This window comes from Antechinus flavipes, chromosome 3 (genome assembly GCF_016432865.1).
Source record: "Antechinus flavipes isolate AdamAnt ecotype Samford, QLD, Australia chromosome 3, AdamAnt_v2, whole genome shotgun sequence".
Classification (NCBI taxonomy): Eukaryota; Metazoa; Chordata; class Mammalia; order Dasyuromorphia; family Dasyuridae; genus Antechinus; species Antechinus flavipes.
Genome location: NC_067400.1, coordinates 452,554,580 through 452,577,015, shown reverse-complemented (window position 1 = coordinate 452,577,015; position 22,436 = coordinate 452,554,580). Strand labels below are relative to the sequence as shown.

Sequence of the window (22,436 nt, the reverse complement as noted above, 5' to 3'; positions counted from 1 at the left end):
TATATATATCTAAATCTATATTTAGCCTCTCTCATGAATTCTCTCTTAATCCTTCATTGTAACCACCTTTCCCTTCAAATCTTGCATAGTATTTATTTTTATTTTTCTGAAATATATTAAATTGTTTTTATGAATGAAAAAAAGGAAAAAAGAGACAGAGACAGAGGAGAGAAAGAGAGGCATAGGGAGAGACAGAGAGAAAGAAGGAAAAGAAGAGACAGAGAGAGATACAGAGACAGAGTCAGAGGCACAGAGACAGACACACAGAGATAGACACAGAGACAGAGACACACACAGAAACAGACACAGACACAGACACAGAGACAGACACACACAGACACACAAAGGCAGACACAGACACACAGGCACAGAGATAGACACAGACAGAGGCAAAGAGACAGAAAGAGGCACAGAAACAGACAGACCGACAAAGAGACAGACAGACACACAGAGATAAAGAGATACAGAGACAAACACAGACACAGACAGACACAGAGACATATAGACAGTCACAGAAACATACAAATACAGACACACACACACAGACATACAAATGCAGAGACACATATTAGAGACGTACACATAAAGAGAGTTATACACAAAGATATACATCCATACACATATACACAAAGATGGATGCCTAGAGCAGAGAGACAGGTTAAGTGACTTTCCCAGAGTTACAAGTAGCATATATTGGAGAAATATATGGACTCAAATCCCGAGTCCAGGTTTTCTCTGTTTTCTATGCTTCTCCATGCTTTGTGTTACTGAATATTTTCAGAATCAATGAATATATAAGAAAAGCCTGTGAGTAATGGTAATGATGATGACAAAAATTGATGATAATGATAATGATGATTCGCATTTCTGTGGAACTTTAAGATTTAGAAGCCTCTGAACAAGCAGAACAATAATCATCCCCATCTCAATCTGTGATAAAGATCAGCATAATAAAATACAACAACAATAACTTAGCTAGCATTTCTATACCAACCATTATATGCCAAGAATTATGCTAAGTACTTTATAAATATTATTTAATTTGATCCTTACAACAACATTGGAAAATAGGAGGTATAATCCCCATTTTACATGTAAGGAAATTGAGGCAAATAGAAGCTAAGTAACTTGCCCAAGATTACACTTTGGATTTCTAAAACCGAATATAAGTATTTAATTAATTTGATACACATAACCATGCATTTTTAGTATTTTAAACTTAGTGAAAAAAAAAAACACTGTAACCTAAACTTAGAGAAAAAAATCACTGAAATTTATCTAACCCATCTTTTCCATTACCCTCCTTTCCTCCTGCCTCTTCTCAATGTCTCCTAGCTGCAGCTTCATTTATCTCTAATAGTTTCCTAATGTTCATACCACTCACTTGACCATTTACCTTTTATTCAAATGACTTCCTATCCCCTTCTGCAGTTCAATTCTTAAATTCCTCATACCCTATCTTGTCTCCCTTCTTGATTATAACTAGAATCGTAGTGTCCTCTATCCTTTGGGGTTCCTCCTCTCAAACCTACCATCTGCACTCTTTTCCTCCCTCTCTGATGTTCACTGCTTTCTTTCTGACAAAATTTCCCTTCAATTTTAATTCTTTGCTATTTTTATAATCACCTACTTTTAAAACATATTTTTATTTTATTAAATATTTCCCAATCACATGTAAATTTTAAATTTCTTTTTATTTCATTAGTCCCCATTTGCATGTTAAAGAATTTTAACAATCTTTTTTTGTTGGGGTTCCAAATTTTCTCCCTCTCTCCCAAATCCCCCCATGCCTCCTTGAGAAGGGGAGGGTTTTGATTTTGATTTTACATGGGAAATCATGCTAAACATTTCCATAGTATCCATGTTGCAAAAAGAAAACACATAAAATATAGAGCAATAAAAATAAAGTTTAGGATTTTTAAAAATGGGCTTCAATTTGCATTCAGAGTTCATCAGTTCTAGTTCTCTCTCTAGACAAAAAATGGGAAATACCATTTTTATCAAGGTTCCTTTGGATGATAGTCTTGATTAGAGTACCTAAACCTTTCACAGCTGATCATTCAAAAAATATTGTTATTACTTTCTACAATGTTCTCCTAATTCTACTCCATTTTTCATGAGTTCATATGAGTTTTTCCAGGTTTCTCTGAACTCATTTCCCTCATTATTTCTTTTTTTCAAACTTTTAAAAATTTTAATATTTTATTTTTTAAATATATGCAAAGATAGTTTTCAACATTTACTTTTGCAAAATCTGGTATTCCAAAATTTTCTCCCTCTTCTCCTTTCTCTATCCTCTCCAAGACAGAAAGCAATTTGTTATAAATTAAACATGAAATTCTTCTAAATATATTTCCATATTAATCATGCTGCACAAAAAAAATCAGATCAAAAGAGAAAAAAAGTGAGAAAGGGAAAACAAACAAACAAACATCAAAAGCAAAATATTATGCTTCGATCCACATTCAGTCTGCATAGTACTCTCTCTAGATGTGGATGGTACTTTCTATCACAAGTCTAATTGAAACTACTTCGAGTCACCTCGGAGCCAAGACCATTTTAGTTGATCATCACATAATTTTGTTGTTAATGCGTACAATGTTCTCTTGGTTCTACTCACTTCACTTAGCATCAGTTCATATACTCATTTTTTTATAAAACAATAATATTCCATCATATATACCACACTTCTTCAGCCACAGATCTATTGATGTGTATCCTCTCAATTTCCAGTTCTTTGCCATCACAAAGAGAATTGCTATAATATTTTTATACAAATAAGTCCTTTTTGTCTCCTATGATGCCATTGGATCAAAAGGTATTAAAAAGATATTTCTAGGTCAAAAGGTATACACAGTTTTATAGCCATACAAATTGTTCATAATGGCTGAATTAGTTCACAATTCCACTAACTGTGAATTAGTATACTGATTTTTCCACCTCCCCTTATCATTTTCCTTTTGTGTCATATTAACCAATCTGACAAGGAGGGAGGAATCTCAGAGTTGTTTTAATTTACATTTTCTACTTAGATTTAGAGCCTTTTTTCATGTGTCTATCATTGGATTTGATTTATTTTTCAGAAAAATGACTCATCACCTTTGACAATTTTGTCAATTATGTAATGATTCTTATTTCTATAAATTTATCTTAGTTCCCTATACACCTGAGGAAAATGAGAACTTTTTTTTTTTTGGAGAACTGTGCTATTTTCCCCCAGTTTCCTGTCTTCTTTCTAAATTTTGCTGCATTAGTTTTGTTTGTACAAAAGCTTTTTAATTTCATGTAATAAAAATTTTCCATTTTATCTATAAAATATATATTTTCCTGTAACCTTCTATCTCTTATTTGCTCACAAAAACTTCCTTTATCTAGAGACTTGATATTCATTTTGCCATTCTCTTTATTTATGCTATGAACCTTTATGTCTAAATCATTTATACATTTTGACTTATCTTGATATATGAAAGAAGATGCTGGTCTATGCCTATTTTCTGACACTGCTTTTTGTTTTTTTTCCAGTAATTTTTGTCAAATGGTGAGTTCTTACCCTATATGCATGGATTCAGGAGTTTATTAAATCTTATCAAACACTAGATTATTATGGTTGTTTTATACAGTACATTGTATACCTAATTGATGCCACTGATACACCACTCTGTTTCTTAACCAGTATCATAGTTTTTGATGATTACTGCTTTGTAATACATTTTGGAACCTGAAAGTGCTATGTCAGATTTTGATTCCCTTAATATTCTTGTCTTTTTTGTTCTTTCTGATAAATACTATTTAGGTCTATAAATTCATTTGATTGTTATGGCATTGAATAAATAAATTAATCTAGACAGAATTGTAATTTTTGCTACATGGGCTTTGCCTAACCTTGGACAAATAATATTTCTCTGATTGTTTAGATCTGTCTTTATGTGAAAAATATTTTGTAATTGTGTTAATATAGTCCCTGGGTTTGTCTTGGCAAGTAGACTTCCAAGTATTTTATTTTGTCTGAAGTTATTTTAAATAGAATTGTTGTTTTACTCTCTTAATGTTGAGTTTTATTGATAGTATACAGAAATACTGATGATCCATGTAGATTTATTATATACATATATTGCAATTTTGCTGAACTGTAGTTCCAGAAAACTAATGATAAAGTATGCTACCTACCTCTTGACAGATAAGTGATAGATTAAAAATGCAGATCAGTTGCTCATGGATAGGCTGAGCTAATATAATAATTATATATATGTGTATATATATATGATATATATGACAATATTACCTAAAATGCAGAGCAAGATATGTCATATGTATATAAATATGGATAATGCAGGAATTTGTTTTGACTCTACACATTTGATACAAGGACTTTGTTTTCCTTTCTTTCCCATTCAGAAGGATGGGAGAAAGAAAATAAAAGCTTGTTAATAAAAAAGTAATACAATTCCTATCATATATTGAGATAGCAAGGATGAGGGGACAATCTCATTTACTGGAATAAGTACTCATGATAATTGAATATTGGAGTAAGGAAGATCCTTTTACAGACTCATAAAATTTTAAAATTGAAAGGGATCTCAGAGATTCTCTTCAGAATTTCAAAAACTATAATAGGCAAGAAGGGATAATTTGGATTTGGAGAGGATGCTTTCTTATCTTCTCAAATCATACTGTATAAGAAAGTCCATAAACTCTATACAGAAAAAGGACCATTTCTTGCGTCACAGGCAATGAATCATCTACCTATTCTTAAAACTACAATTTCTAAGTTCTCATCTGTTTATTCCCAATAGTCTAAGGCAGATGTTGATGGAAAGCATGAAGGGTATTGGGATAAGAAACCTAGTTGCTTTCAATTTGTCATCAGTCAAATACTAAGAAAATCCCTTTGAGCAAATACACGCAGAATAATGCAGAATTGGGATAGAAACCTAAATGACACCCGAGCGATTGCAAAAATCTCTCCTCAAATCTATATTACTATGGAAATTATTAGGACCACTGTTCTCTTTTTAAGCCTACTTTTATCAATCATAAAGTTTCAATAAAAATTGTTTTTCTTGACATCCACAGATGGTGAAGAATAGACAGCAAAATGTAATTTCAACAAAGAGATATTAGCTCTCACTCTGACTCTAGACTAAAAGGGATGCTTGATAAAAACCCATTTGACAATAAGAGTAGACAAATTAATGGGCTACATATAGTAATTAAACAAGGATAAAGAAGACTTAAGAGGATTTCATCATTGGGAAGAAAATGTCAGCATTAGAAAAGTAATTTATGAAGGGTCCCTTCCTAGAAATCATTTTTTTTTTATTTCTGCAGAGACACCTGATGGCATGAAGTAAATAGAATAGATAGATAAGCAATGTATCTCTATGGCATCCAAAAGATTATATTCATTAAAAGGAACAAAAAAAAAGTCCTTGTTTCATAATATTCTAGCCACCCAGTCTCAGATTCAGTCTTTCAAAATTGTGCTATGTAATAAAACAAGTGTTTTACAAATCTTAAAGTATCACATAAATGCCAGTTATTATTACTATTATTATTAATGAACTGTTTTGCCATCTATGACAGATCACTAAAAAGATGCCATATTTCATCTCAAAAACTAAGTAGATAGAATCCTGATCCTAGAATCAGGAAGTTATTGTTGTTGTTGTTCAATTGCATCAGTCATAGCCAACTTTCCATGGCCCCATTTAGTTTAGTTTAGTTTGGTTTTGTTTTGTTTTGCCAAAGATCCTGAAGTCCTTTATCATTTCATTCTCCAGCTCATTTTAAAGATGAGGAAACTGAGACAAATAAGATAAAGTGACTTGCTTAGGGTGGCCCAACTAGTAAATGTCTGAGGCCAGATTTGAACTCCTGCGAAGTCTAGATACAGCTCTCCATCCACTGCACCACCTAGCTTCTCCTAGAATAAGGAAGGCTTAAATTCAAATCCAGTCTCAGACATTTACCAACTTTGTGGCCCTGGCAAATCATTTAACCTCTGTTTCAATTTCTTCAGCTATAAAACGGAAGTCATAATGGCACCTATCTCCCAGAACTGTTGTAAGGACCAAATGAGATAATATTTGTAAAGCACTTAGCATAGTATCTAGGACATAGTAGAAGATATATAATAAAAGATTATTCCTTTCCCTCTTCCCCTCATCTACAGCTGCCTCTCTATCCTAGTGGAAAATTAATTACTCGGATGGCTTAATTTTATTTATGATCATAAATACCAATGTTCTCCCTAATATTTCTTTAAGTAACAATAATAACTAACATTTACATAGTTCTTTAAGACTTGAAAAGCAATTTCCATATATTACCTTATTATATCTTATACCAGTTCAGTACCAGGTTATATGCTGGGCATGAACAAATCCCAAGGAATGTCAGTCCTTTCTACATTGTATAAGGGTTTCTATGTACTTTCTATTACTTTCTTTTTTAGATATTCTATCTACCTTTTTTTTTAAATGAAAGTTAGATACAGTCACATAGAAAATGTTTCTCCTCTTTTTGATAGGACAAGTTTAGCCACTACCATTCCAAGTCACAAAAGAAAAAACCCCGTCCCTGAAATTTCTGGGGGTCTTGAAACATTAAGCACATATTAGACCTCACTCCAAGCTGCAACAATAATATAAACTTTTTATATTTTAAAATAAAAGTCAGTTATCTCCAAAAGCTTCATAGAACAGCTATAATATCTGTGAACATACATCTCAAACCTGATTGCTTCAACAAGGCAATACTTAAACTATATGTCTTATGTGGTGGAAAGGGAGAGAAATGTTCTCCCCTTCACATACATCCATAAAGGACTTCATCTTTATAAAATAAGGGCAAATACATTTAAATCACCCAAAGAATGCTTTGCATAAGAACATAGTTGTTCATCATGACATCAAGTATACTTGGCAAAGCATTTTATTTGTGTTATCTGGACAAGTCCTGGAATAATGCTGTGAGATAGGCACAATTATTATATTTATTATTATTATACCCAATTTTTAATGATGAATGAACTGAGATTAGTCCAGATTCACACAGCCACTTTATAGACATGTTATTTTTCTCTTTAGATCTGTTACTTTATCTCCTTTTTAAAACTATCTTGCTTTTTTAATTGAAGTGCTTCTTAAAACCATGGCATCCATAAATTGATAATCCACTGAGTAAAACAATACTTTTTTCTATTCATCTTGAAATTATTTCTCTCAAACTAGAAAATTTCCATCCTACTGTTAGAACTCTGAGGGTAAAGTAAACAAATTTGTGGTTACCCTATTCATATCCTTAATCTTATAAACAGAATGGAATCCTGGTTTTTGTCTGTTCTCACAAAAGCATCCAACCATTTGATCCTTTTAGTGGTACTGCTTGGAACCTATTCTAGCTCATTCACTAGAGAGCTTGATGTGCTCTTGATGTGCAGCAGCCAGACCTCTTTCACACTCCTAGCTGGAAAAACATAATATGGTTTCCCTTTCTCCTATGGCTTTGTCAATGACCTGAATGCCCTTTGTAATGTGTTTTTTTTTTCCTAATGCAATACTGATGGATTAAAATTACCACTAGAATCAAATCTAAGTAAGCAAAGGCATACTCTAGAACTAACACTCTTGTTTTCCTAAGCTTAATGTATCGCAAATCTATAACTTAATATTGTAGTTTATCATTTTTATTCTATCTACAGAATTCATATTAACTGATGGCAATTCAGTTAGCCCTTTGTGTCAAAAGGGTTTTTTCCCTTGTGGAAATCTTACAAAATGCTTACCCCGGGCTTTTCATTGTGATGGTGTGAATGACTGTGAAAATGGAGCTGATGAAGAAAACTGTGGTAAGTAAATATTACTTAATAATATACCTCACTTGAGGTGCTATTGAAAAGTCATGAGTAAACTCAATCATATGTTAAATGGGCAATAAGGAGGATACTAGATATCATATATGGAATCTCTTTATAAAATGAGAACTCTTTTAAATCAGTAACTTCTTGATTGGTTATGAAAAATTGTGTTTTTGTCTATCCAGCTTATATGAAGAAGGGGTATAATTATGTATAACTTTTATGAATTTTTAATTTTAAAAATGCATGTATATTATCATATATCATTCATTTTTATTTTAAAATATGTATTATTATAATTAGGAAACTAGGTTCAGCCAGTGGATAGTGCCAGACCTGGAGTTAGTTCTGTTGTTTGGTTTATAAAATGTCAACTTATAAATTTTTATTGGATGTTCTCATATATTACTGAGGAAAAGCATACATCTGATAAAACTGAGTTACCAGGAAGCCAAAATATATAGTTTGAGTATTTACAACTGAATTTTCATTTGTATGTGAAAGTTTTTGATTTTCTACATCATAATTTAATGGGGACAGGGTGGGAGAAGGAAGACAATTCTCAAGTTTAAGATTGAACATTAAAATATGTGCTGTCAAAATTACTAATGAAGAGCAGGTTGCAAATGGCTACCTATGATTATCTATGATTGTTATATATGATATGTATTGACAGATTTGCATATATTTTTCTACCTTGAGAATATATATTTGTATCCATTAAGGCATTTCTTCCACTGATATAAATCATAACCCTTACTATGCCTTAGTAAACAAGTCTTCCTGAATTGCTTTGGCTAAAAAAGAATCATAAACCAGTCACCAGGCCTTGGCTTCAGGGATTGGATCTTCTACAATGTGACTGGGTCAACCTTAGGACCATAGCCATTATCGGACCCATTGTACTCTAGTGGAAGGGGAAGACAATTAGGATTTGTATAGCATTTACTATGTGTCAGGCACTATGCTAAATACTTTACAGTTGCCTTATTAGATCCTCCCAATAGCTCTGTGGGGAAGATGTTGTTATAATTCTACCTTGAAGAAAAAAAGACAAACAGCAAACTAGGCGGTGAAGTGGATAGAGTGCCAGACTTGAAAGATTCATCTTCAGAGTTCAAATATGACCTCAGATACTTTCGAACTATTTGACCCTAGGCAAGTCATTTAACCCTGTTTGCCTTTATTTTTTCATCTATAAATTATTAGAGAAAAAAAAAAAGGCAAAATCTTTGCCAAAAAAATCCTAAATAGGATCCCAAAGAATCAGAAATGGTGTAAATGACTCAATAATAACATTGCAGATGAAGAAACTGAGGCCAACAGAAATTAAGTAGTTTGTAGAAAGATGTCTGCATATTTTTGAAATACAGATAGTAACAATTAGCCCATTTAACATTTTATTAAATCCTAGTTCCTCTTTTACTTGATTGTACACTTTAATTAAAAGAATTTTATTTTTAAACATCATTTAACTCATCTCATTATTAGTTTTAATGCAATATTCATACTTTGCATTTCTGTTTTATAATTGGATATCAGTTCTACTAGAAAGTTAATACAAGGGTTCATTACTCTCTTGTAGGAGACAATAGTGGATGGGCCAGTATCTTTGACACAGTTCATGAAAATTCTAATAATATGGAACTATCACAGGAATGCTGTAAGTGAAATTGATTAAAAGGTTCAGAATTGCAACATTATAACCAAGATAATTTGTAGATAGGCGTTAGTGGTGTGTGTGTGTGTGTGTGTGTGTGTGTGTGTGTGTGACATAGAAATATATCTGGGGACTGGGATTTTACTCTTTATCCACTTTGTTCCACATATGAATTTGCCTGAGGGACAGGGAGGGAAGGAAGTTTTTCATAAATCAACACGTTTATTTTTTTCTCACAAATCACAAAAAATGATAGAGAAAAGAAAATAAGTGTGACATCCTACTGATGTCAATTTTGTGCATTAAGAGACTATCATGAAGAAAAAGTAGGGTGTTAACTAAAGTACAAGTGGGGTGTTAAGTACAAGGATTTCAGATATCATTCTTTGTAGAAATATCTTCAAAGATCCTTTTACGCTACTTATGCATTTTTAATTTTACAAAAAGTTATTTACTGAGAAAGATACACAGGTACTGAAGCTTAGTAATCTCCCAAGAGCACACTATCTCCTCTATATGTTGTTGTCTACAAATAGAGTAGATTCAAACTTAAAGTGCTTGCTATTAAACCTTTCTCCCATCTAATTCACTTTGTGTGATGGTGATAGTTATGTTGAAGGAAGAATGTACTACTTCATTTGTATCTCAGATGCTTGGTCTACTCATCTCTGGGTCAAGTCAAGTCGGGTAATCCTCAGAGGTGACTTTTATAGAAAAGCTCCTACTGCCCTCTGTTTCATTTGCTGTTAAGAAGTTTTCTCATATATATATATATATATCTTTTTATTTTACAAGATATATGCATGGGTAATTTTTCAGCATTGACAATTGCAAATCCTTTTGTTCCAACTTTTCCTTTCCTTCCTCCACCTCCTCCCCCAGATGGCAGGTTGACAAATATATGTTAAAGTATAAGTTAAATACAATATATGTATACATGTCCAAACAGTTATTTTGCTGTATAAAGAGTCGAACTCTGTAATAGTATACAATTAGCCTGTGAAGGAAATCAAAAATTCAAGTGGACAAAAATAGAGGGATTGGAAATTCCATGTAGTGTTTCATAGTCATCTCCCAGAGTTCTTTCCCTGGATGTAGCTGGTTCAGTTCATTACTGCTCTATTGAAACTGATTTGGTTCATCTCATTGTTGAAGAGGGCCATGTCCATCAGAATTGATCATCATATAGTATTGTTGTTGAAGTATATAATGATCTCCTGGTTCTGCTCATTTCACTCAGAATCACTTCATGTAATCTCTCCAGGCCTTTCTGAAATCATCCTGCTGGTCATTTCTTACAGAACAATATTATTCCATAATATTCATATACCACAATTTATTCAGCCATTCTCCAATTGATGGGCATTCACTCAGTTTCCAGTTTCTGGCCACTACAAAGAGGACTGCCACAAACATTCTTGCACATCCAGATCTCTTTCCTGTTAAGGGGTATTCTGAATGTTTGATCCTGACAAAGTGTAATTGATCTATTCAACTCCAATATTCATTCAGGAAGGGAAAAGGCAAGGAGGGAAGGGAACAGAGGAAAAGAGGGGGGAAGACCGGGGGAAAATGCAGGAGGGAGGAGAAAACATGGTAGTGCATATATACTTATCTCTACCATACTGTAGGATAGAGAATTATACAATTACTTCCATTATTGTGATCTTTCACTAAAAAGAATTCTTTTTTAAAAAGTAAAAAGTTGCTAATACCTAAAAGAATGCTTATTCAATTAAAATTACATTACTAGAAATACATTGAGCACTGGAAAAGGCAGTATTTATTTTTTGACTATTAATGATATCAGGTCAAATTCAAGTCCTTATCAGTCATGAACACAGGATATCAATAAATGTTTCTTCAAGGAAAATAATAACAATATTTTTATCTTTGTATTCACTTGACTTAGACACAGGACATAGAAAGCATTTTTAAATGTCTATTGAATTCAGTATGTTCATATTTGCTTATCAAAAAAAAAAATTTGACATGGCTCCAAAAGCTAAGTGAAGTTTTGAAAAATACTTTGAAAATATTTTTTCTTGTAAATAAGAACTCATATTGACATAATGCTTTAATGTTTTCAAAAAACCTTACATGCATTCTCTTCTTTTGATCCTCACAATAGTCTTCTAAGATTATCTCAGCTTACAGATAAAGAAAATAAGATTTGGAGAGCTTAAGTTATTTACTCAAAGTCACATAATTTGTATAAATCTAAAGCTTAATTCTAACCCAGGTCTACCTGAACTATAGGTTAGTGCAGCTATAAGTATACAGTGATTTGGACTGACTGATAATATATAAATTTTTACTGCTAGAGAGACTGAATGAGTTTGTAGCATTTCCTTCACCTGGTAATTAGTCTAGGAGGCCATTTTTATATCCAAAATATAAAATCAAAAAGCTTTTAACTCTGGAAATTCATCTTTCAGTCATTTGTCTGTCTGTCTCTATCATTCTGTCTGTGTTTGTCTTTCTGTCTATCTTTCTGCCTGTCTGTCTTTCAATGTCTATCATTCTTTCTTTCTGTCTGTGTCTATCTGTGTCTGTCTCTCTTTCTATCTGTGTCTATCTGTGTCTGTCTCTCTTTCTATCTGTGTCTATCTTTCTGTGTCTGTCTCTATCTCTCTTTCTGTCTGTGTATGTCTGGCTCTTTCAATCTTTCTGTGTTTTTCTGTCAGTCTTTCAGCCTTTCTGAGTCTGTCTTTCAATCTTTTGGTCTGGTGTCTGTCCTTCTTTCAGTCTTTCTGTCATCTTCTGTCTATATTGGTCTTTCAGTCTCTGTGTCAGTCTGTCTTTCTTTCAGTCCCTCTGTCTGTTTTGGCCTGTCTGTCAATCTATGAGTCATCTCTCTCTCTCTCTCTCTCTCTCTCTCTCTCTCTCTCTCTCTCTCTCTCTCTTTCTTTCTCTCTCTTTCTCTCTCTCTCTCTCTCTCTGTCAATCATCTTTCAATTTATGTAGGTCTATCTGTCTTTCAGGCTTTCTTTCTGTGTCTTTCTTTCAGTCTTTCTATCTGTGCCTGTGTATGTCTGTCTCTTTCAGTCTCTCTTTCAGTTTTTCTGTGTCTGTCTCTGTCCCTCCATCAATCCATGTCTATCCATTCCTGTCTGTCTGTGTCTGTCCATGTTCATCTGTCCCTATCCCTCCATTTCTAATCCTATCTGTCCATTCCTCCCAGGGAAAGATAGTAATTAATTAGAATTAGACAAAACATAGTCAATAAAGCTAAATCCTCAAAAACGCCAGAAGACAGGACACCTATATTTAATGTTATGATCACTTAATTTCAGAGCCATAAGGGATCTTAGGGACCAGCTAGTCTAACTCCTATCAGAAGAAGGGTTAGGCAAGTGACAGATTTAATGGTTGCCTGATTTACTCTCAGATAGGTGAGCCTAATTCTAGAAAATCAGGCCTAAGAAAGTTGCTGCTTTGCCAATATTCCTCCCTAATGAATAAAACCTTTATCCAATATAATTTAAAGCTATTCAATAAGTTTTGTCCTTGGGGTTTAAAACATCCAAGTCTTAAAGGTCCTTAATTAATTAGAGTATGTCCTAGTCTTTGAATGTGAGCAGTTTTCCTCATCTACAAAGGCAACTTCCATAGCTGATTCCAGAAGGAAAAGCATGTGTCCCCCACTTCTATCCCACCCATCTTCTGGTATGTCTAGGTCCCCAGGGGCCAACACTGACTCTAGGGATAAACTATTAATGTTCTTGGTATCAGAACATTTAGCTTCAGTCATCCAATGGACCTCTACATCCAGGTCAGGGGACATGACAGCAGGGATCCTGAAATCTATTCCCTGTCAGGGGCACAAACATTTAGAAATGAATATATGTGAGTGTTTGTGTATGTATGGGTACATCAAGATATCTGTGTATATATATATATATATATATATACACATACATATAGCTTCAATTATATGTAGATATAGATTTCTAGCTGGATCTCTCTCATATTATTCCAGGGTCACATCTCTCTGAATTTCTTACCACCCTCACCGTATTTTGTTTAGATACAATAATTTTGGTAATATGACCACAAAAGGCCAAGAACATTCCCTACAGAATTTCTCTCCAGAAACAAGGAGCAAGCTCAGAATTGAACACACAATTCACTGTCAGAGACACAGAGATGGGCTTATTTTGGGAAATCTGCCCTTGGAAACCCAAGGCACAAGATAAATGTGAACTCTTAATAAGAATAGCTAGCAGTTATATAAAGCTTTAAGAGTGCAAAGCAATTTATGTTATTTCATTAATTATTCTGATAAGATTTGCTGCAAATGTCCACACCCTGTAAAATGTAAATTCCTTGAGGGCATGGATTTTATTTTTTTAAGTTTAGTAGAAAATTTATTTTTAATAAAATTTGTTTTATTTTTGTCTTTGTATTCCCAGAGCTTACTACATAGAGATAGGGACTGGACCCATGATTTATCTGCTCTAGGTAGTAGTTCTCAAACTACTCCTTTACACTTTTTTAAATTATTAAGGACCCTCCAAAGAGCTTTCATTTATTGGGATATATGCATATATATATTTATAGATAGATATTGCTATTTACCATTTTAAAAATTTTAAGGTGTTATTATGAAAATAGCTTTGACCTCATGACTTGAAAGAAGCTTGGAACTCCTTGGAAATTCTTGGATTATACTTTGAGAACTGATAATGTAGGTAACTCTGTGGTGAGAAAACAAGTTCTACCAACATAGGTTGGCAACCTCAATAATTTATAGGCTTATAATTGCTAGAATGATGAGAGATAAATGGCTTAACTAGTCACATATTCAGATGTCAGAAGCAGGATTTAATCTATATCTTCCTGGTATTGAGTTTAGCTCCATATCTACTATCCCTCTCATGTCTAAAATATAGTAGTGGCTTAACTAACCTGTTGATACACATGTGGCAGTAGTTTAACTATCAGCCTTGAACCAGCTGCTTCCAATTACTTTCTAGTGAAAGTAAATTGAAAGTAAACTAATGTAAAATAGTCCTGAACATTTACTAATGCTGGTGATCTAGAGATTAAATATTTTTCTCTGAATAATCCAGAGTAAATTAGTAGCACTATTTAAATTATCTATTTACATTGTAGGAAAAAATGTTACTGAACCAGGCATTGTCCTATGCTCACAGCTTGAGTTTCTATTCCAATACTTGACATTGTACATATATGTGAGTTAGTGTAACTCTCTGAGGTTTTCTTCCAGAGATCCAGATCCAAGGGATTGGTGTTGTTTGTGTATGTTCTATACAGAGATTCTTGGATGGGGACATTACTGTTTTTCTCTCTGGATATATGGATGAGCCAAAGGTGTGGTGTGCCCTGGTCAGATAATAATAGGAATCAGATTTTTAAAGATATTTGTCCCCAGTGTATGTTGTTCACCAAATACCTAAGAAGTATTTGTCTGAGACTTTCCATCTCTTTACAAATAAGCAGGAGGTAGGTGCGGAGGCTAGGTGCCTCATCGATTTTGCTTGGGAACCATAGAATCTTGATTTTGTAAAGGGAGCTCAATATCACTAAAGGCATGGACAAAGAAGAAATCTTCTTTCTCAAATATGTTTTCTTTGACACTCTGTTGCCCTCCAGCCCTAAAGTCAATGTCATAAGGATTATTCTCTAAATGCTATCATATCAAGGGCAGCAATGGAACAAGGAAGACCAGTTAAGGGTTAGCTGAGCAGAAAACCAACAAACCTCATACATTTATTCAAAAAAGAGATCCAAGCCACAGAATCTAGGTAAATCAGGGAGGGAGAAATAGAAACCTACCTTACCACTAATCAAATCATATCTAGCTAAACAATGAAGTCAGAAAGGAGTAAGAATGATCTTAATGAGTAAGGTTCAATTCTATTGGATGTAATTAACATATTAACTTTATTGGATGTAATTACCGTATATAAAGTCTTTCTATAGTAGTCCTATCTCCCTATCCCATTGAAGATTGAAAGAGAGAGCTTTTAGGTACACATTTTCATATTTTCTGAGAAGGGAAGGCTGTCTGCTAGCTTTCTACCTATCTCAAATGAAAAGTTCCCCAGTGGTATTTTAATATCTCAAGAGTCCTCCTTGTCAAGTTCTGGTTAACCAGAGTATTTTCATACTCATGTAACAGAAGTAGATCCAGACAGTAAGGATTATATAAGGGGAGAGCAATCATAGATCTTATTTCAAAAGAAGCCTAGTTAATTGATTTTTTTTTCTTTTTCCTCCCCTAGATTTACAGCAATATCCACAAAGTTGTACCTGCAAAGAAACTGAACTAGAATGTATAAATGTGCATTTAAAATCTGTACCACTGATTTCCAGCAATGTAACATTATTGTAAGTTGAACTGGACACTGGGGTGAATATGGTTTTCTCTAAAGTAACATGGAAGCAACGAGAGCCTCTAGTGTCTATGTTAGCAAATTATAGAAATCTCCAGGCTGTCAGTTGAGAATTTCAGAAAGGATATTTGGAATGCTGTTGGTTAGATTGCTAAATTCTCCTTTGGGCTGTGTTAGATGTTCAAATTTCTAATTATGGTCTGATCCCAGTGATTGTGCATGTATGTCAGAACTGAACCTGAGGCAGTAGGGTAGAGGAAGGGGGGGAGGGGAACATTACTTGCTCTTTGAAAATCAACCATTTATCCTGATGTTTATTGTAAACAAGGGAAGTTCTTGTAAGATTCCAAATAGGTGGCAGGGCCATGTGAATTACCTGGTTTAAAAAAAAAAAGTTTGTGCAAAGTTTAGAAATAGAGATATTATAGTTTAGACAAATTATCCATCTGGCAGAAGAAAAGAAAAATGATCAAATATTGTCTAAATTTATGTTGGAATTTATTGTCTGGTATTTTTCATTCATATTTAAAATAGTTGGTTTCTTCTATTATTTGCAACAATACCTTTTTACTAATCCTTTAAAATGACATAGAGCATCAAATTACCAAATGAATCTTTGAGATCACAGATTTGCTATTTCTAATCATGTAAGTTAAGAAGTAGGGGATCTAAGTTGAGTCTCAAAACTCTAATAAAGAGAAATAATTAGAGAGGAGGACTATTGAGCTTTTGCATGGTCCCTCAGGACTAGAAAGCACTCTTGTCTCATCTTCACTTCTTACACATCCTGGTTTATTTCAGTGCAAAACTTAATTATCACCTCTCACACATTTCTTTTGGGAGTCCCCTCCTCCCCTTGAAATGATATTGTATAGTCCATCAATAGAATAATGTACAATCCTTGATGGCTGGCCATTTTTTGGTCTCAATAGCCTAGCATGGTATCTAGGATGTAATAGCTGTTTCATAAATGTTTTTTTTAATTGAATTAAACTCAATTGAATTATTTATTATATCATTTTAGGTCCCTTAAGAAAAATAAAATACACATTCTTCCAGATGAAGCTTTCATCAAATACACAGGAATAAAAAAGATGTAAGTATGTACAAATATAATGAGTTAATAGAGAAGTCATTATATTACAGTATTCAAATTAGTCATTATAAAAGTAAAATGGAGTTGAAATGTTTTATTGAGAGTTTAGTTCTTTCCTCATAATTTTAAAAACTTTTCCTATTTGTAATTTTTAGCAAAGGATCTATTTTCTCACCATTAAGTAATTTTAAGTGATTGAACTTATTTGTTTAAGCATTTTATATATAGTTAATTTATATATGAATTTTCAAATATTCATCATCTAAGAACACCCACTGCTAAAGAATCTAGACTATTTAGTACATCTATATCTACATGACAAAACTAAATAGTTCAGTTTTTTTAACATGAAATAAATCAGATTCCAAATAATACAAATTCACTTGCATTTTACAGACAATGCTACTAGATATAAAATCTACATTTTTCAGATCGTAGATTTAGAATTGGAAAGCTATTACAGTGGTCCAGGTGAAAAAGGAGTAGAGCCAAATTCACATCTAAATATACTACAAATAAATGAAATTTATCAAAATACAAATTTTAAAAAATAAAATCTTGAAAAAGACATTGGCTATTATATTTTTTAATCCCATCATTTTTACAGATGAGAAAACTATACACACAGGCATTTTCGTACAGCCTCGTGATTGAGATTTGGAATTAGTATCCAGATCTTTCAACTAAAGAGAAGGATTACTTTTATTAGGTTTGTACAAATTGTAGAATTTAAAGGGGTCTTGGACATCATCTAGTCCTTCCCATTTCATATCATTCACACATCACTTCTAAAATGTTGTTTCTCATATTTAGGGAATGTGAAAAGGTAAGAGATTTAAATTGGGAACAATTCAACTCAACAGTTACCTTAAGCAGCTTCTATGCGCAAACCACTGGATTGGATTCTAGGAATACAAAGTTGTAAAGTCTCTGCCAAAACCTACAATTTAATGAGCAGTGTATGACAAATACATAAACATGATGACAAAATGGGCTATGTTAGGGCCACCAACAAAGCAAAACTAAGTATTCTAGGAAGATCTGAAAAGGAGAGATCACTTTCTTCTGGAGATCTTTGGGTAAGGTACATTGAGGTGGATAACCACAAACTGAAGAGATAGACTTCTAGCAACCAAAACTGAATAGACAAATGTATTCCAGGTATAGGAATCAACTCATGCTCTTAAATAGAGATAGGAGAATGCAGATGAGCTGAGGAAAGAATTCTGGGTGCTTCTGACCCTTTGCAATCATTGCTTGATATTGGAACATTTGCTCCTCTGTGAAGTATTTGGCACCTCTGAAAATGGAGAATGAGTTGAATCTGTCTATATCCTTCTTGCATATATAGCCTTTCAAAATCCTTGAGCCCCTGAGGGAGGACTCTAGTTAAATATCTCACTTCCTTTTAGTTCATCTTCATAGGGAAGCATTTTTTTTTTTTCATTATACTGGGCCACCTCTTCCCTTAATTTATGCTATTACATTATATTAGGTTCATGAATTAGATCTCTATTCCTACCAAAGTGTAAGTAGCACAAAGTCAGAAAATAAATTAGTCTCTTGTAATGATGGAGAAACTGAGTCAAGATAGAGATTAGAGAGTTTTTAGTATTTTATTTGAATTTATGAGAGGGAGAGATTGGGGGCAGAGAAGAATCCATTTGTTCCCCAGGGCTGAATTGGACTTGTCTCAAAGAATTCAGCATTGTATCAAGATTCCAAGGATTTTTATATGGCTTTAGAGATCATGGGAGAGAAAGGCAAGGAGTAGTATCTGAATACTAGTGAGTGCAGGAATTTCCAGGAAGGCACCATCAATTCTGTTCTGACAGATTAGGGGTAGGGTCATAAATTCTGATAAATTGGGAGTGAAGGAGGTAGTCAAACTAGAGACAGAAAGTCTGGAACAAGAGATAGGCTTACTTATCTCTAAGTAACTTATCTGCAATTTATGGCTCTATGCAATGCTAATGGTCAGGACTTCCAGCCCTGATAATCTCAGTCCTAATGGTCAGGAAAGGGGTTGCAACCATGGGGATTGAGACAAAACAATTCAAAGAACTGAGGCAGAACAATTTAGGGAAATTGAGGCACAACACTCTCTCTCCCAAGTCAGATGTTCACTTGCAGTTTGTTTTCATTATTTTATTTGAACTGAATTTTTGAAGTAACACTTGGGTATCAATATAAGAATTTCCAAGGCACATCTCATATTCCAAAACTGGGTTTTCTAGAACTCAATTTAAATAATCTATATGGAGTAATTGATCAAAGGCTTTGTGGATGATTCTTTCAATGATAACCAAATAGAACAATGGAACTTTTGATGCTTTTATATCCTCATGAGATATGAGATTAAGCAATAATCAGTAGCAGCAGCAACAAACATTTGTTGAACCTTTGTTCTACACCAGGCACTGTGCTAGTTAGGCTTCCATGCTAGGCTTGAAATTAGGAGGACTCATCTTCCTGAGTTCAAATCTGTCCTCAAACATGTACTAGCTGTGAAACCCTAGGCAAGTCACTTAACTCTGTCTCTATTTCTCATCTATTAAAATGAGCTGGAAAAGGAAATGGCAAACCACTTTAATATCTTTGTCAAAGAAACCCTAAAATGGGGTCATAAATAGTCAGAAATGACTAAAAAATGACTCAACGTCAAAAACAACTAATTGGAGCTAAATCAAGGAAACTGGAACTTCCAAGACACCAGATTAAATGACACTGAAAGCACTTGAAGCACTTCAGCAATGTAAAAACAACAGAGTTTAACACGTATTTATCAATAATTAGTTAAAATAGAATCTAGGTAACTAGTTAAGGTGAGCTTTTCTCCAAAAATGCCCTGACACATATACACATAGATACATTTCAAGAGCCTCTCTTATAGTGACCTTATGCCAGCACCCAAGGGTCTTTGTGTATTCTCCATGTATCAGTGTCTCAGGCTTTGTGTCACTTGTGCTATACATAAAATTACAACTAATAAACGTCTGCACTTAGATTTGAACACAGGCCTTCCTGATTCCAGATCAAAAGCTCCATCCACTTTAGGCTGATGTCAAGTTATGAAATGCCAGGCCAAGAATTTTAGATTTGACTACATAGACAATGGGAAGCCATTTGAGGTTTTTGAGCTACACATAAAAATACACATAAAAGTTGCTCTGGATTTCTGAAGTAGGTAATGGGATGTGATATTTGATCACTGAAGATTTCTTTAGTGTTATTTAATTCCATATCTGATGCTTTTATACACACACACACATGTATTAGAGAAGAGGTCTTTTTGGGAGACCTTTTTTTAATCTAAAAATAATTAAATCAAGGTGAAGTTTTAAATGTCAAATAAATGTATTTAGAGTCCAACTGATGAGAGTCCCTGCCAAGCCATTTATTAAAAGCATCTTTAAAAATGCTAAGTCTTATTGAACCTTCTGACAAAAATGGCACTTTTTTCCTGATGACCTTTCAGAAAGGGAAAATTTGTAGGACTGACTGTAATGCTTTATCACTGCTGCCATGGAAACTAACCAGCAGTTCTCTTCTTCCATATGACACAGACCTTTATGTAAATTAAAAAAACTCCAACATAATACACTAGACTCTTGTTATATGTGACCACTAACAAGAAAATGCATTTAAAGTAGTTTGGAGCCAGCTTCTGAATATCAAATGTTTGTCATTTTAAAAATAGCCAGCCTATGAACATGCATATCATTAAAACATTTATTTACTTTAGTTTCAGGTACATATATTCCCAGTGTTTCTGCTTGAAAAAGTCTTGACAGCTGAAACAGCAGGAATACATGAACCAAGGAGCTATTTTTAGTAAATGCTTTCAACACACAGTGTAGGAAATGACCTTATTGCTTCCTTGTGATTTAAAAGAATCCACTAGGAAAGGAAAATAAGCATTGACATAGCACCTACGATGTACCGAGCATTATGCTAAGGATTTTACAAATATTATTTCATTTGAGACTCACAAAACCTTGCAATATAGGTAATATTATTATCCTCTCCATTTTACAGATGAGGAAACTGAGGCAAACAAGATTAAGTGACTTGCACAGGTCATACAGCTAGTAATTATCTGTAGCTAGATTTGCACTCCGACCTTCTGAGCTCAATCACTCTATGCTGTTGGCTACTTATCTGTGACTATTTGCTAGTTTTCTGTGTTCACATTTTTCTATACCCAGACTAAGCTCTTCTTCTGGAAAGGAAGAAGGGGCTATTATAGAATTAAATTAAAAGTAAAAAGTTCTAATTTGAGTCTTTTTCCATTCTGCTAAGGAACTAGGTATTTTCAATGTCACCCCTTCTTGTATGGGATGATTGACAATTCAACTTAATTCAAACAAATGTTTATTTATTAGTGGGGAATAATTGTATTCTGTGCAGCGTAGCATGCTAGGAACTGTGGGAGAAATGAAAATAAATAAGATAGATCCTACACCCTCTGTGAGCTTGCTGAATCATGGTCAGCTGAAATGAAAAATGATGGAAGTAATTCAGTTAATTCAGGTTCCAAACTTGCTCAGTGATGGGGAGAGGGGGAAATTCAGTATGGTACAGCGAATAGACACTAGTTGGAGTTAGGAAGCCCTGAGCTTACATCTCAACTAAATCATTTGCTAGCTGTTCTAAACTAAGAAAGTCCATTAATCTCTGTGTCTCAGTATCCTCATATGTAAAAATGAAAAGATTGAGCATGCTGGTCTTCAAGGTCCTTTCCAGTTATAAAACTTTACATATATATATAGATAGATAGATAGATAGATAGATAGGTGTGTATACAGATAAATATATATATACAGAGAGAGAGAGAGAGAGAGAGAGAGAGAGAGAGAGAGAGAGAGAGATTGATTTTCCAATATGGCTTCATTTTCTTTTTTGATAAGATAGGATTACTAAACAAGTAGATGAGGGAAATGCAGTGGACATAATTCATCTAAGTTTTAGCAAAACATTTGATGAAATATCTCATACTATTTTCATGGAGAAAATAGAAATAAATAGATTAGAAAATAATACAGGCAGATTTCAAACTGGTCAAATAGCTAGACTCAAAGAGTATTTTTTAATGGTGGTATAATATAAATATGGCATGCTTATCAAATTAACAGATGATATAAAGCTAGAAGGGATAGTTAACACAGGACATGACACAGTAAGTACCCAACAGGATCTTGGAGTGGGTTGAATCTAATAAGATGAAAGTCAAAATGTATGAATACAAAATCTTGTACTTGAGTATAAAATTATCTTTATATACATATACATACAAATATATATAAAGGTAACATATATATATATATATATATATTATATGAAGTATGATTCAACAAGTTGTTATGAAAACGCGCTGGAAATTTTAGTAAATATTTCGCTCAATATGGGTCAGTGATGTGATGCATCGGAGAGCTTCTCAGTACAGAGAGGTGGCAATTT

The 22,436-nt window shown here is 33.6% G+C and overlaps 1 protein-coding gene across 1 annotated transcript in view; it reads left to right on the top strand.

Moving 5' to 3' along the window:
• Positions 1–4,818: 4,818 nt before the first annotated feature.
• The window catches only part of RXFP2 (relaxin family peptide receptor 2), a 61,194-nt gene continuing 43,576 nt past the window's right edge, over positions 4,819–22,436 (top strand). Inside the window, exons 1-5 of the mRNA XM_051990677.1 lie at positions 4,819–4,825; positions 7,703–7,849; positions 9,444–9,521; positions 15,770–15,875; positions 16,905–16,976. Coding sequence (XP_051846637.1) covers positions 4,819–4,825; positions 7,703–7,849; positions 9,444–9,521; positions 15,770–15,875; positions 16,905–16,976 — 410 coding nt within the window. The remainder of the gene's footprint in view (positions 4,826–7,702; positions 7,850–9,443; positions 9,522–15,769; positions 15,876–16,904; positions 16,977–22,436) is intronic.